Source organism: Octopus bimaculoides, chromosome 18 (genome assembly GCF_046866305.1).
Source record: "Octopus bimaculoides isolate indiv1 chromosome 18, ASM4686630v1, whole genome shotgun sequence".
Taxonomy (NCBI): Eukaryota; Metazoa; Mollusca; class Cephalopoda; order Octopoda; family Octopodidae; genus Octopus; species Octopus bimaculoides.
The window spans coordinates 18080988-18098007 of NC_142945.1; the positions used below are offsets into that span (position 1 = coordinate 18080988).

The following is a 17020-nucleotide window of genomic DNA, read 5'->3' on the forward strand; positions in this document are numbered from 1 at the left end:
CATCCTGTCATAAACCATTTGCCTTAGTAAACTCTGTCTGACCCATGCAAACATGAAAAAGTGGATGTTAAAACGATGATAATGATGATCTTGTTGCTTTTCTTCTTGGTTTGAGAGATTAACATTGTTTAGTGATTGTATTTATTTAGTACATTATTGTTATCATTTTTCTTCACTTAAACTTTGGTATAATAATTTTAACTCGTATAGTCTGGCATGAAGAGGATTATTGAACTTTGTTTTTATTTAGAAACATTGGACATCTTTGAAATTCAGGGAAATAGGCGTTAAATGGAATAGTGGTAGACTTTCATGCATGACTAATATGAAGTTACTTAAATTGGAGATTTTACTTTTTCTTTTTTGATCTCATTCATTGTACATCAGCACATGTTAAAATAAGAATGTTTAATTTGAAGTATATTTGTATGTGTGGAGATATATATCATCATCATCATCGTTTAACGTCCGCTTTCCATGCTAGCATGGGTTGGACGATTTGACTGAGGACTGGTGAAACCGGATGGCAACACCAGGCTCCAGTCTAATTTGGCAGAGTTTCTACAGCTGGATGCCCTTCCTAACGCCAACCACTCAGAGAGTGTAATATATTTTTTTTTAAGGAGTTCTTTTTATCAAATGTATTATTATTGCACAGATCTTGAAATATTGTATCGTATTGCATTGCAGACTTGGAGGCATTCCTGCACGAAATAGTAAAGGAGAAAGATTATTATTATATCTTGGCTTAATCGATATTTTGCAAAGTTATCGCTTGAAGAAAAAATTGGAACATACAATGAAAGCAATAATTATTGAAGGGGTGAGTGAGATTTGTCACCTTGCAGTATACTAATATATCATTTTGAGTTGACAGCTCGTTTTGCTTATTACTGTATTCATTGTATTTATTATTATGAAAGATGCTTGTAAGGGGCATATGTTATCTGTATTGTCTCCTCACTCAGCTTTTTTCCTACTCACCATTGCATCCAAGCCTCCGGCCCATTGATGTATTCTCCACTCACTTTACCTTTTCTACCTATATCACAGTAGCCTTTGCTCCTTGGAACTGGCTGGTCTCATACCAACTAATTCATTCATCTCTCCTCCTCTCATCACCTATATTGTCTGCTTTCCTAGGCCTGGCATGAACCACTGTATCCAATCCTTTCTCATCAGAAAGTAATTTCTCTGGTATTCTTTTCTTGCTCATGTTTACTATTTTCTGCAGTCATCGAACTGTAGTAATTCATTTTGTTTAATGACTTTTTGCCATCTTCCTGGCAAGTTAATGATTCTGCGCTCATAGCACTTCTGGTCCTTATCAGTCAAAAGCTGAAGCAAGTGCTATTTCAGGTCATCATCATTATTGAAAGTTTTACCATTCAAAGAATTTTGCAAACTTCGAAATAAATGGTAATCTGATGGTGCAAGGTCAGGGCTATATGGTGGATGTGACATCACTTCCCAACCAAGCTCCAATGATTTTTCGTGAGTTAGCAAAGATGTGTGTGGTCTAGCGTTGTCATGGTGGAACATGATTCTTTCATGATTTGCCAATTCTGGCCATTTTTCTTTGATTGCTTCCTCCACTTTCAGCTCAAAATACACAACACATTTGTAATCCAACAAAATTGACAGCATGATCTTTTTTTGATGCAATTCAGCTTTTGATGAGGTTTGTGCTGGTTCATTATGCTTGGACCATGATCGTTTTTGATTGATGTTATCATAGACAATCCATTTTTCATCACCAGTGATGATTCGTTTCAAAAACAAAAGGTAGATTTCATTGTGTTTGAAATACATATCATAAATATTGATTTGTTGTGTTAAGTGAATCTCTTTCAATTTATGTGGAACCCAAATATCGAGCTTCTTAAGTTCAAGACATTTTAAGTGATTTTCAGTTGTTGTGTGTGATACATTTAACCTCTCTGCAATCTCTCCCACAGTTATATGATAATCAGATTCAATTATGGCTTTGATTTGGTCATCATCAACTTCAGTAGGTCGACCAGAATGTTGGTCATCTTCGAATGAAAAATCTCCAGAACAGAATTTTAAAAATCATTTCGGACATGTGCGTTCTGTTAAGCAATCTTTGTGATGCTCAACAGCTTTCTTGCCTTTATGGAAATAAAAAAGCAAAATATGGTCAAAATGTTCATTTTTGCACTCCATGTTAAAATTGACACTGAACTAACAGCTGTAAACAAAATTACTTGCAATTTGCTTCTAAAGTAAGCTAAAAATAACGCCTGTGAAATGTCAAAAGGAAAAAAATCATAATATTGACAAAAGTCATTCAAAAAAATCATAACTCTATTTATGAAAAACAAAATTACTTTCTTGCCTGGAATTTCCTCTCTATCATATTCCCCAATAAATTCAGCTATGAGAACTAGATCATCAGCATATACAAGCTTCCATGGATAGCCAATCTCAAACTCCTCTATGATGACTTGTAGGGCTATGATAAATAGGAGAAGACTGAGGTCTGAGCTTTAATGGACTCCAACCCTCATGTTAAATTCATCACTGAAGTTGTTGTTGACTTTCACTTTATACACTACATCTTTGTATGTGGCTTGTACAGCTCTCACAAGCCATTCGTCAATGCCTTGTTTCCTTAGTAACCACCAGGTTATTGTATGTGTACTCTGTCAAATGCCTTCTCCAAGTCAATGGATGCCAGGAATGTGTTTAGTAATTTCAATCTCTATTTATTTAGCATATCCACTAGTATAAACTATTTCTATAATAGATTCCAGTTACTTTTTCTGGACTAAACCTTTTCACTAATTTATTTATTGTTTTCTTTTTAGGACACAATATCCGTGCATCGACCTGGATTTTATTCTGAACGATTTCAAAATTTCTTTGCTAATACTGCTTTTAAGAAAACCCAAACTCGTAAGTACCGCTTGGATCAGTAAATGTTTGTTTTTCGCTGGTGTGCCTCGACCTTATGTTGGAACTGTTGTTTATCTTCTGACAACCCAATTCTGCTTTGGTTGCTGTTGTTTTGCACAGTTCAGCAGCTTCACTGCCCTCCACCAATGCAGCACTTCCAATCATACCTCACTACAACTGACCAATTTACTTAACAAAAAAAAAAAAAAAAAGAGAAAGGAAAGAAAAAAGCAAAAAAAAAAACAAAACAAAAAACAAAACAGGAAACAAGTGGAACAGAAATTTTTATTTTTATAATCATTGACTTTTATACTGTAAATAACAATGTCACACCTTTGTGACCTTTGCTATTGTCATCCATTTACCATTTTTGCAGATCAGAATCTGAAGGTTTTCATAATGATCTCGAACGATCTACAATTTTTCTACTGAGTAGAGGAAAGATAAAAACAAAACAAAACTCTAAATAGAAAGCTTCATGTGGCTGCATTTTTTTCTTATTTTCTCCCTAATCACAGTGAGTTATACAAACTATAAAAAGCAATTTGAATCTCATTCCATATTTTTTTAGAACTTACACACACACACACACACATATATATATATATATATGATTCTTTTACCTCACAATAATCTAGGTTTTTAACATTTTTAGAATTTTAATTTTTTTAAAAATCATCTCTATCAACTTGAAAATCTGATAGAATTTTGTGAACTCTTAAGCATTTACTAATTTTCAAGGCAATTTGTTCTTGCTCTACAAAACAGAACGAAATGCATTAGTATAATGGTAACACATCTGCAGCTTTTTATTTATGTTTCTACATACATATATGCATATATATATATATATATATATATATATATATATATATATATATATATATATATATGAAATGTCTGTTTTAATATTTTAATTGATTAACATTAGCTATGTTGATATAATTAAGATATTAAGATGTTTTATGTTTAGAGAAGGCCAGATCAGTTCTGTTATGTACACTTTCTAGCATTATCATCAAGTGAAGCTAATCTGTTATAATCTCATTATTCTACTTATTAATTCACATGAGTCTCAGCTTCACTTTGCACTCATTTTATGTACCATCAATGACTTATTCAGACATTTAACATTAATTTATGATCCCTTTCTCCCCACACTTACACTTGTATATCTATAAAACATGAAACACAAAACAAAATGAAAAAAATCTGTCTGCAACCAAGTTTAGTGGTGAACACTGAACTCCTAGGTTATTTTAGACTATTTAATCAATTTATGTTCAATGATGTAATCAAAATGTACTGCTTTGAATATCACTGTTCTGTTGTAAAATGCCTGTTTAAAGACTAGCATAGACTTCCATAACAGCTCTTAGTTAAGTCTAAGGAACTACTCTATATCTTATCTTAAATCCACCACTACTCTTAATTTATTAGAAAAAAAATTAATGACCTACTAATAACAGGAAATTGCTTAGTACAGGATTATCAAAGTAATGACATTATGAATAAAAGTAAATTTTGTTCAGTGAAATATCAAAAATAAAATAAAATAGATCATTCCTCTCCCACTTTTTATAAATTTCCTCTGATCATTAAATAAAACTAATTCATCTCTAAAAATAGATTAAGAAATCAAGTAATAATAAATTTGAGGACTTGGCCAATAAAACTATTTTGCTATGAGATTTCTCTTATTTTTTTTTTTTTTTGTGTATTTTATATTTGGTTTTTATTGCTGGCTAAAGTGCTTTACTCATGGCTTATTAGATGAAACCTTGTTACCGAGATTGTATTATTGTCTTTAAGCTAGGCAGCTTTCTGTTATTGCTTTTCCTTAGGCACCACTGCTGTTTCGTGATAGCAGTTCCTGCTTGGAAAGATCTCCAGCATTTAAGAAAAAAATTTAAAACTATATTTAGATTTTTAAAAAAAAATTTTCTGGCCTGATAATATTTTAGAATATTGTAAATGTAAAGGAAAATGCTTAATTTATTGTTAAATCATTTAAAATTGTTCACCATTTTGTTTTATTGCTCCCTTTCATCCTTTGATTCAAGGGAGTAACTCCATGAGTTTGAAAATTTATCTGATTTCTTCAAGAAAGTCAGTAAATTTGATCAGAAAAACTCGAGTGTGATGTTATGCCAAGACCCTAAAGCAGGAGGGTTTCATTCTGTTTGAACGTTTCAAATATTTGAAGCTCATTCATCTATCTCCCAGATTATTCAATTGATGATTTAATTAATGGCTAAAATGAAATTTTATAAATTACAATATTATATTTATATTAAAGGTTGGTAGAGATGGCTGAGACAACAGAGTGCCAGAATAATTAGTAACATTTCAACTAATTAGTTTCTTTTCCCATTGTTCCAAGTTCATTATCTGCCAAAGTCAATTCTAATTTCCTTGGAATTGATAAAATAAAACATCAGTAATATATTGGAGTTGATTTAGTTGACGATAATAAGCTGTCTCATAACCTATTGAGCTGATGGGACATAACCTAAAATTTTGTCTTCATGTAAGCTATTTAAAGATTGTGAACTTGGGAAAGCATATGTTTCTCTGAGATTGTCCCATAACAGGAATTGTATATGTTACAAGCTAACAAACATTTGTTTGGCACTTGGTACTCCTACTTATTATAGCAATAAGTTATACGCATGCGCACACCCACATGCACACACACACACACACACACACAGTAATTATGTACAAAGAGACTGGTGTCACAAGGGCTTACGGCTTAGGTAAAAACACCACACATTAATAGTGCAGTGATGTTGATGGTATACAATCCATTAACCTTTAGCTCAGCAGTTTGATATCCACACGACTTAGCCACCCGTAACACTCTGTCAGCTTCAACCCACAATCTCCCTTTATGAAAAATGATGGTCTTGTTTTTTAATGAAAAGGACTCAACATTCATAAATGAAATTTAGACATAAGACTGTATCAGTCTCTCCTTAAGGTGTCTCTCTTGTTTATATTTCACTTGTTAGAGAAGCTTCATTTGGATGCATTCCACTTTTATGTGTCTAATCTGTAGATCTCACACACTGATGTAAATGTATTGTTATTTCTGTTGATAAATGTCATGTCTATGTGCATAAATAGACACTTAAAGATATTTATTTTTCATTTATTACTTTTGCTTCCCCTCCCTTTCTAGATCACTGCTGTTTGGAACTTTATATGATGTGAAAGTATTGTTCCTTTGTAATTACATACATACATACATACATATATATATATATATATATATATATATATATATATATATATATATATATATATATATATAGAGTTAGATATAGAGTAATAAATGAGCTGAGCAGAAAAGACTATCTTAAGGTTGAAATCATTGTATTTTCATATATATATATATATATATATATCTTAAAAAATAGAGCTCAAAATCGATGCATTGAAGATACTTTATTGCAGCAACAATTATAATAGCAGAAACAACAACATATATATACACGCGCACACATGCACACAAATTAATCTCCTGTATGCTAACCATTCTTGATATATGAAAATGTCTTCCTTGGTAGTCTATTCCACCTTTTTCCTGAAATGTAGGCTTATTACATTTAGCAGACGATAATCACTACACTCCATTGTTCTCATATCACTCGAGGAGGCTGACAAAGTGTTTCTTTCTCCACATGCTGTCATGAATAAATTATGTTAAAAAAAAATTACAAAAAAAAAAAACAAAACAAAACAAAACAGAAAACTTTAAAACCTAATCTGGAAGTCAAAATTATCTATTTTTTTTTGTTTTTGTTCTTTTTTTATTAATAAATGTTTTGTTTTTGTTTTGTTTTAATGTCTTCCAATTTTTTGTTCTTTTTTGATATAATAACAATAAGAATAAGAAAACTGTTTTGTAAGAACACCACTGTTTTAACCCTTTGTGCCAGTCTATTTATTTGGCCAAGTTTTGTTACTAGTGCCAAACACCTGTCTGTAATAGTTTCTATTATGACATTCCCTTCTGCCCTCATCAAACTGTCCCATCTTGCACATATGGTGAATAAATGGCAATATTTGGAATAATTATTGTATTGTGTTTTTGTTTATTGAATTTACTAATATTCTTTTTAGTTGGAATGAATTTTTTTCTTTTTTTTTTCTTTTTTAGTTTAGCACTGCTGATCCTATCCTTTACTTATTATGATTAGTAATTAAGTAACCAAACTAAAAACATTTCAGTAATGATGAAGACATTGCCTATAACCAGTAAAGGTTATTTAAGGCAATCTTATCGCTGTCTAAATTGGCTGAACTTTGTTATAGTGTATATATAATATATATATATATATATATATATATATATATATATAATATAAGAGAATCACAACTGTCTGAGTCATTAGGACGCTGGCCAGTCAAACAAAAAGGTCACTATTTGTATATATTCTGGCACTACACTGCTTGCGTAGCCAAAACACTTGACTCTCATATGTCGAATTCACTAAATGGTAGTAAGAGGCATCTATAAATGAGAGATGTTTGAAGCTTGCTATACTAAACTTGAATCCTCCATTGGAAGTAGCTTGGAGCATTAAACAAACTTGCAAAATTGACTTGCTTAAGATATGCTACATGAAAATAGAAGCCTTCAGTGGTACCCAGACAAACCAATGTGTCAATGGAACATATTATGGTTGGTTGGTTACATTCTGGTTTTATCATTTCCATTGCCATGCTTGCTAGGTTTGGACAAAGCGCCAGATGCAAAGATAGTCACTCTATAAATGTGTGGCAATGTTATAATGTGTAGCGTTTTCACATGGACTTGACATCCCTAATTATCAGCTATAACATAATTGATGCAGTAAGCTGTTTTATGGTGGCTTAATCTCTTAAAAATAAGTTAGCATCAATAAAATAAATGGAACTATTTCTGACTGAGCCCCAAGTCAGGCCTGATTGATCAGATACATGAAATTGCATTATATATATATATAAATGTTCGATGTGCCTTCTTTTTTAAAGTTATAGAATAAGATTTGAGACGGATTTTGTTTGGTAGATTCTCAAGAGCCTCCCCTGTTGGCTTGATTATTATTATTATTATTATAGTGTATATTGTAGAGTAGTTTTAGCTACTAATTACAGAATATTCATAGTAATAGCTTAAAATGTATATGTCTAATTTGTATTATATATTTTATTAGACTGCATCTTTTCTTTTACATCTGTTTTCCTTCTGTCATTGCACTCACCTTTCTCCTCATCACATCCCATGTCTGTTACTGCACCTTTTCTACCCATGTTCAGCACTTCATCCCTTCCTTCTTTGTCGCTCTTGTCCACCATTATTTTCCATACCTTACTGCACATTCTCTGTTCCAGCATTGTCTCATCTACACCTTCCACTTTTGCTTTTTCTTTTTACTTATTCCTCTATCTCCGCAGCCATCTTCTTACTCTTTCCATCTCTCTCTTTTTCTTGCTTGTGTATGCAAACAGACCTTTATAGGTTGGGGTTCTTGCTGCTACCAATAGATTTCTTAGTGTTACACAAGCAGTGTGACATTTCGCAATATACTTACAAGTGTTTAAATGATTTTTTACTAATCAAAATTTTTGTTTTGTTGAGACCCACAAACAACACCAACAACAACATCATTATCATCATCATCACCATCATCCTTATTATTCTGTGATTTAATTCTATCATGGTTTGACTAGATTTGTTTGGATTTAATCCATCATTTCGAAATAGTTATATTTTGACCTCTTTTGAGACTCTGTGTTTGTATATTGGTAGCTACACCTACCTAAGGAGCTCTCTACTTAAGCACATCACTTCTGCCTTGTCTTTGTTGTTGTTGTTGTCTTAAATTCATTCTTTAAATGCTCCGATGTTAAAAATGATCATCTCTTGTTGCTTTGAATGAGTTCTTGGTAATGGATAACAAAATATCCTGATACCTTCTTTCTTTTGCATGAGAAACCCAAATATCTTTCCATTTCTCTTACTAACAAAGCATGTCCTTGTATTAAAAGTATATCCGATATACTTTGTTCCCATCACCTTGAAGCTTCAGGTTTTCCACTTTATTCCTCTATAAGGTGCTTGCCTGACTAAAAATGTCTTTTAGCTGGAATTTTGCTGCTTGGTTTGGTTATTTGCTACATGCTTCTTGATTAAAGAATAATATTTCTTTAAAAGAGAAAGTCATATTTGCATGTTTAAGTCATGATGATGATCATATTAAGATACTGGAAACTGGTTATACACAATTATCTGACCAGGCACCTGGACTACAGTTCTGAATCAACTACTGCCAGTGAGTATGTCTTCAATTCTCCTAGATTTGGTTAATTTAATTGATCAGATTAATTATGGTTCTTTTGGGGTATCATCAGATCTGAGTAGTGTCTTATTTCAAAACCATTCTCTTTTGCACATACACACACACACATATATATATATGTATGATGAGAGAATATTTCAGCTGTTTCATAATTTGAAGTGTTTCTTATTTATGGTTCAAAGAAATGGGTCTTTCCTTGGTGCTAGGAAGTTGGTTATTCAGGTAGTTATTCAGAATATTAGCAATCTCTCTCTCTCTCTTTCTGTCATAAACAGTTGCATTATGCTAGCATTAATAATTAAGCCCTCAATTTTTTTTCCACATACACCATTCCCTTTGTACCTCACACCTAACAATTGTCTCATGCTTTTAGTTCTGTGAATTTTCTCTCTGGGAATTATTGATTGATTGATTATTTTTTATTTCACATCAACAATAGTAATATGCTGAATATTGTTAACAATAGTAATATCTACTTACTATACTGTTAGCTGTGGCATAAGGTTCTTTGCTATAAACTATTGTAGGATGTATATCTATAACATGTGTTTTAACTGCTTGGTCAAGAAGTAATTGCATCATTTAGTAATTCTTTATTAGCAATATATAATAAGTGATATAGTGACAATTCTTAATGTTTTCATTGTTGTCGTTGTTCCGCAGATTAGCTGTAATCCAAAAGACTTATGATGACGGCTTTCCAGTAGTGACTATCTTTTTTCAGACAGTGTATCTAGGACCACCATTAGTTAATGTCTTTTCTATTTGTTAAGACAGTATGGTGAGATTTGAGAAAGCTTTGGCTGTTTTTTGTAGCATATTGGACCAATACTTAGAGGTTCCATTGTTTTTTTTTGTTAATATTTTACTTAGGGCCATTTCATATCATTTATCATTACCAAAATCACTGTATTTTCTGTGGTATTTCTAATTTTTTTTACTTAATTTGTATTGAGTTCTTCTTTGTTGTGTTCTGTTTATTTTTCTTCTCTGCAATGCCAGTGCAAATTGTATTATTCCTGTTATTGATGATTTCTCAGCCTTGACTTTTGCCCACTTCATTATACATAATATTCATGTTGTCTGATATTGTAGAATCTCCCCCACCCTCTCTCTACTTCTAGGACTTTAATGGGCACAAATAAGTGTTCATATACACATGCCTGTACATACACACACACATACACACATATTTGTGTACACATGTATGCTCACATGTACAGACACTGTTTGACTCAAATATAATGCCTGATCTTTCATTATTTTTCTTAAGAAAAAATTGCATGACATTATCTCTGCATAAAATACATGCCAATGTCTTCTCATCATAATCATATTTTTTTCATTATTATTATTATTATTGAGGGTATCGAGCTGGCAGAATTGCTAGCATGCTGGACAAAAGCTTGGTAGTATTTCACCCGTCGCTGTGTTCTGGGTTCAAATTTCGCTGAGGTCGACTTTGCCTTTCATCCTTTCAGGGTTGATAAAATAAGTACCAGTTGAACACTGGGGTCACTGTAATTGACTCATCCCCATCTCCCTCAAGCTGCCCTTGTGGCAAAAATTTGAAACCATTATTATTATTGACTCGTTAGAAATCATTATTATTGTCAGCATCTGTTAGGTATTAGAGTTGACATAATCAGCTCTATTTATTCTACCCACTAAAGTTATGGCCTTATGTCTTATAAGAAATTATCATCATTATTATTATTATCATAATAGCTTGGATGAACACTGTCCTCCACTTGGTTTTACTCCCAATTTGAGTTTTATATATATATATATATATATATATATATATATATATATATTTCTGTGAGGGTTAGAGGTTGGGAAACCAACCAACTAAGGGATAGTGCCTATGCGTATCCAATATACTGCTGGTAGTGTACCCAATTATTCATACCCAAATGCTGGTTATTGCGTGGCAATCTCGCAATTGGGTGTTATATATGGGTGGGGGTAAAAAAATGGTTTAACCTTAATTTATGCGGCAAATAAGAAAATGGAGAGGATACAAAATGGCATACATCATCTGGTAGACATTCCAGTGTGTCTGTTTATTCCAAAGCATTAGGAAGTATTAGAAGAAAACATACATATGTAGTATCTATGTGTTACATACACATGTATTAATATTACAGAAAAGAGCAAAAGATCAGTTCCTTACAGTCGTTTCTGTTAAGAGGCAACGAAATCCTCCATGCCATCTCCATCTCTTCAATGTTCTGTAGGGATGGGCAGATAAAATTTGGATGATGAGTGTGCCTCCAGGATTCTTCAGAGGGTCTAAGTGGTTAGGAGGGCCAATACATGTTAACTGTTTATTATATGTATTGGCCCTCCTAACCACTTAGACCCTCTGAAGAAGCCTGGAGGCACACTCATCATCCAAACTTTATCTGCCCATTCCTACAGAATACTGAAGAGATGAAGATGGCATGGAGGATTTCGTTGCCTCTTGGCAGAAACAGCTGTAAGGAACTAATCTTTTGCTCTTTTCTGTAATATTAATACATGTGCGTGTAACACATAGTTACTACATGAGTATGTTTTCTTCTAATACTTTCTAATGCTTTCGAATAAACAGACACACTGGAATGTCTACCGGTTGATGAATGTCGTTTTGTATCCTTTCCATTCTCTAATTTGCCATATATATATATATATATATATATATATATATATATAAATAAAATTTCATCTTTTTATATGTGCTTATATGTTTTTGATGTTTTGTCCTAGATGACTGCTCTTGGTTTTTAAAGGAAGGTAAAACTTCCAAAATCTGAAATATGAAAGGGAAATGAAAAAAAGAATGGAGAAATAAGTCTTAAATACTTATAATATAGCTCGAAATATATTATGAAATAATTTTAAAATATTTCATCATGTTTAAACTTGACAAAAATGGTGAAATATGAAAGTATTTTCATGGTTCTTATTGCTTTATGTAAGCAATGTTTCTTTCAACAGTTACACTTACTATAATAGTATTATCATGACAGTGAAAGTTAGACTGGTGGGTCGAAGTGATTAAGAAGTGAATCTAAGTTTAAGATGGTGACAGGTGAGGATGTGATCACAATGTAGAAAGTGAACTGAGAGTTTTGAGCAAACGTGATATGTAAAATGAATGATAAAAGCAACATTCGTATTAAAAATATGAATAAAAACTGGGAATTTAAAGATTTTACTCTCGTTTTAGATTGTTTGAGATTTAATGACATATATAGATATACCTATGATATAATTGTTAGATAGATAGTTCCTAGTTTTGATTCATTATGGGTTCTTTTACATCCACTCTTTGTATTTATGTCTTATGACAAACAAATGTGAAAATTTGAAGCTTGTCTATAATCACCCCATGGTTTAGCAAACTGAGGCACAAAAGTAAATTGCTAACAATAAGCTTTATGATGTTAAAAGACACAGGAGTTTGATTTTGTTTGCTTGACACTTATCTTAACAACGAGGTCATCTTTGCGTTTCATTTTCCAGGGGGCTGATGAAATAAGGCACCAGACAAGTACTTCCGATGGTTTCACACACACCTTCCTTTGAAATTTATGGCCTTGTATCTATTAGAAATCGATTTTAGGGATGAGGATGAAATTTACCAGTGTCATTTCCAGTTATTAAAATCTCCTGGACAAAATATTTCCCTCTTGAAGAATGTTGTTCACTTTCAAGCTATAAGCAATGCCAATATTGCATCAGTTATAAAGAGGAGTGCCCCATCCATCTTTATGTTCTGAGTTCAAATTCTGCTGACGTTGACTTTGTCTTTCATCCTTTTGGGGGTCGACCAGTTAAGCACTGGGGTCGATGTAATTGACTTACCTCATCCTTTGAAATTGCTGGTCTTGTGCCAAAGTTTGAAACTATTATTATTATTATTATTATTATTATTATTATTACCGTGGCGAACTGACAGAATTGTTAACACACTGGGCAAAATGCTTAGTGGTGTTTCATCCATCTTTATGTTCTGAGTTAAAATTCCATCAGGTTGACTTTACCGTTCATCCTTTGAGGTGGACAAAATAAGTACCAGTTAAGTTCTGTGGTTGATGTAATTAACTTAACCCCTCCCCCAAAACTTGCTGGTCTTGTGCCAAAATTTGAGACCATTATTATTATTATTATTATTATTATTATTATTATTATTAGAAAAGTCCTTGTACGATTTGATTATTTGAAATTTAGACAAACTTTTCAAAAATAAAAAAAAAGGTAACATTTTTCATAGATAAAAGTATTAAAAGAGAAATATAGACAGACTTGTTTTGCTGCTGTTAATCTTCTGGGGTGGAGGAATGTCTGAAAATGTATTTTAACAAGATAAAGGGTATTATTCTTATTATTCCCAAGCTGTAACTGAAATTTTCAAGCCTGAACTTCCGACCAATAACATCTTTGCAACAATTCCTATTGTTGATCTCCATCCCCTGAATCATTATTTTACGGGAGATGTTTAACCCTTTAACATTTAAACCAGCGAAGTCTAGCCCAAATATGCCAGATCTAACCTCTTGCACCTACCCTAAAATGTCATCCTAGAAATAAGCAATTGCACCATTCAAATCTTGAAGCTATAAGATAATGCACAATTTATTCAAAATGATGTCAATAAATAAACATTCCGTTTGACAGTAATCTGAATGCTTAAAAGGTTAAATTCTTTTTCATTATTTTCTTTCTGATCTTTAATCTTGGAAATTCATATCTGATTTATGAGATCTAAAGGAGCTGTGATGCTTCTTTCAAAATTTACTTGTTTGCTTTGCATTTGTTATATTCTAGACAGTAAAAGGGACATTAATACTTTGTAAGTTTCTTTTTTTCTTGTTCCCCAAAATAACTGTTTTAAGAATATATAGTGTTTCATTTGTATTTTAAACTGGGCATTATATTTTGAAAAAGCACTGTCTGTGTTTGAATAGCACTGTGTGTATGTGTATTCGAATAGCACATTCTGTGTGTGTGTGTGTGTGTGTGTGTAGTGGCTGTCTGAATTATAACAATCTGTGTTTATTTAAGATTATCTCAAGATATCAAATGATTAAATTTATTGGTGACAGCTTATTGTAATTTTTCAAAAATAAAAATGCATGTTTTACTTTATTTTATTTTTATATTATTGAACAGGTTTTGAATGTTTTAAAACATTTTCAAAAGAAAGTGAGATTAAGTGAAACATTTAAAATATTTTGCACATGTTATCACTAACCTTAACTCTACTGATTTTAATCTAACTTTATTGCTATAGAAGTAACTGATTTGTTACTTCAATCTGTAAAATATACTTAAGTAATTGCAATTATAACTACTCGATTTTTAATTGGTATATGCTTCCATTTATAATGATATCAGCAGATCCTCTGTGCATGCTTTCAAAGAGGTAAAATATTTGTTTTGTCATTGATAACTTGACAACAGTTTCTTTTTCCCTCTTCTTCTCTTGCTACTTGATTATGCATTTACAAAACAAAAAAAAACAAAAAAGAACAACAACTTAATAAGGAATATTTTCTTTTAAACCTACCACTTAAATTTCTTATAAAATTAGACTAAATAAAGGGCCTAAAATATGATTCAGAAATGTCATTAGCTACAAAATTAAGGGATCTTGTAATAAATTAAACTAGTTAAATTTCATTTGAAAGCTAAGATTTCCCTTTCCCTTGATATTTACTAGGTGTTAAAATGTTGCTGAAGTTTTTACATTATGATGAGTAAAGGATTTAGTAAGTAGCTATTTGTTACCATGCCAGCTTACTTTGAAAGGTTTTATCTGCGATTGTTTTTCTCACAACTTGGTCTGCCCAAGAAAATCTATTATTATAAAAACTAGTTTAAATTACATTTAAAATGGTAAGGTTTAAAGCAATTATTCTTAATGCTCTTAATGCTTTTCAACTAGAGTTAAGTAATATTACAATAACTCTTCAGCCAAAAGGTAGAATTTTGTTGAAGATAGGGGTAAGTAAAACTTGAGATAAAATCATGCTCATCTCCCTAATATATATATATATATATATATATATATATATTTATATTTGTATATATATATTTGTATATATATATATTGTACACAATTCAGTAGATTTACTGCTTAACAGCTCTATCACACAAACATTAATATGTTAACTTGAAGCAACTAATACCAAATCAAATTAACCTTACTGATGCCTAATCTAGAAACCAACTGTGTAAACATGTTTATATTTAGACAAAATAAAGTGTATAGATGTAAAAAAACAAAAATGCAACAAAAAATTAAGTATATGGAAGCAGATAAAATTTGAGTACCCAGTCCTACTTGTTCAGATTCTATCCATTATATTACCATAATTTTTTTTCATGTTTACCCATTATTCTATATTTATATATATTGCTTTGTTTAATTATAAAATATTTAGTTTAACACCTTTTAGTACTTGATGTAAAACTTTGTATTAATATTCTCCATTGCATTGATATTTATGTTGTGGTGGATGGCAAAATTAGTATTGTTGTACAAAATGCTTTCTGTCATTTAGTTATACTACTTTATGTTCTGAGTTCAAATCCTACCATGATTAACTTAGCCTTTCATCCTTCTGCGGGTTGATAAAGTACCAGTCAAGGACTTCGGTCGATGTAATTGACTAACTTCTTTCCTTACCGTAAATTTGGAGCTTATGCTTTTGTTAGAAATAATTATTAGTATTAGAGATCAATTTCACTGATCATCCCTCATTGGTCAATTAAATAAAGTGCCAGTTAAATATTAGAGTTGATATAATCAGCTGTTTCCCTCCTCTCAAAACTGCTGGCTTTGTGCCTAAAATTGGAAACAATTATGTTCTGGGTTCAGTCCTGTTGTGTGGCACCCTGGGCAAGTGTCTTCTACTATAGCCTCAGGTCAACCAAAGACTTGTGCATGGATTTGATAAACAGAAACTGAAGGAAGTCCAAATTTTTTGCTCTGTGCCTATTATTAAAAACAGTTATTTTGTGGGGGATTCAGACATGGCTGTGTGGTTAAGATGTTTGCTTCCCAAATGTAGTTCCACATCTAATCTTACTACCTGATACCTGGGCAAGTGTCTTATACTATAGCCTTGGGCTGACTAATGCCGTGTGAGTGAATTTGGCAGGTGAAAACTGAAAGAACCTCATCATAGATATATGTGTGTGTGTGTCTGATTGTCTCAATATTATGTGATAGTTGTAAACAGATGTCACCATTATACAATCAGTATCATTCATTTTCAACCTTCCATGAAAATGTCTGACCATAGGGGAATATTATTTTGCTTGGAAACAGTTGGCAATAAGAAGAGCATCTTTCTATAGAAAATCTTCCTCAACAAATTCCATTTGAACTAATTCAAGCATGGAAAAGTGGTTATTAAAGCAACTGTGATGGTAATAAATATTATTAACTAATTTCATCATACTTTCATTATTGAGATACATTATAGTAAAATTTTTTCTTTTTAATTACTGTAAGACAGCAATATTACTTTTTAGTAATTGCCACATAATTACAGGTCCGTTAAACCATAACTTTTATTTTCCCCTTATGGTACGTTACAAAGAAAAAAAAAAAGAAAACAAAAACATATGAAGGCATTGGAGTTAGTAGTTTGTTGTAGTCTACATTGGCACTTGGCTTAGTGGTTAGAATATTCAGCTCACAATCCTTAGTTCGATTCCTTGCAGCACATTGTGTCTTTGAGCAAGGTGCTTTA

General features: G+C 31.8%; 1 protein-coding gene across 41 annotated transcripts in view; it reads left to right on the top strand.

Moving 5' to 3' along the window:
* Positions 1-17020, top strand: part of LOC106882892 (phosphatidylinositol 4-phosphate 5-kinase type-1 alpha) — a 244051-nt gene that overhangs the window by 143415 nt on the left and 83616 nt on the right. For all 41 annotated transcript variants that reach the window (XM_089365865.1, XM_089365877.1, XM_089365855.1 and 38 more), the window contains 2 exons: positions 691-823; positions 2832-2919. In XM_089365865.1, coding sequence (XP_089221991.1) covers positions 691-823; positions 2832-2919 — 221 coding nt within the window. The remainder of the gene's footprint in view (positions 1-690; positions 824-2831; positions 2920-17020) is intronic.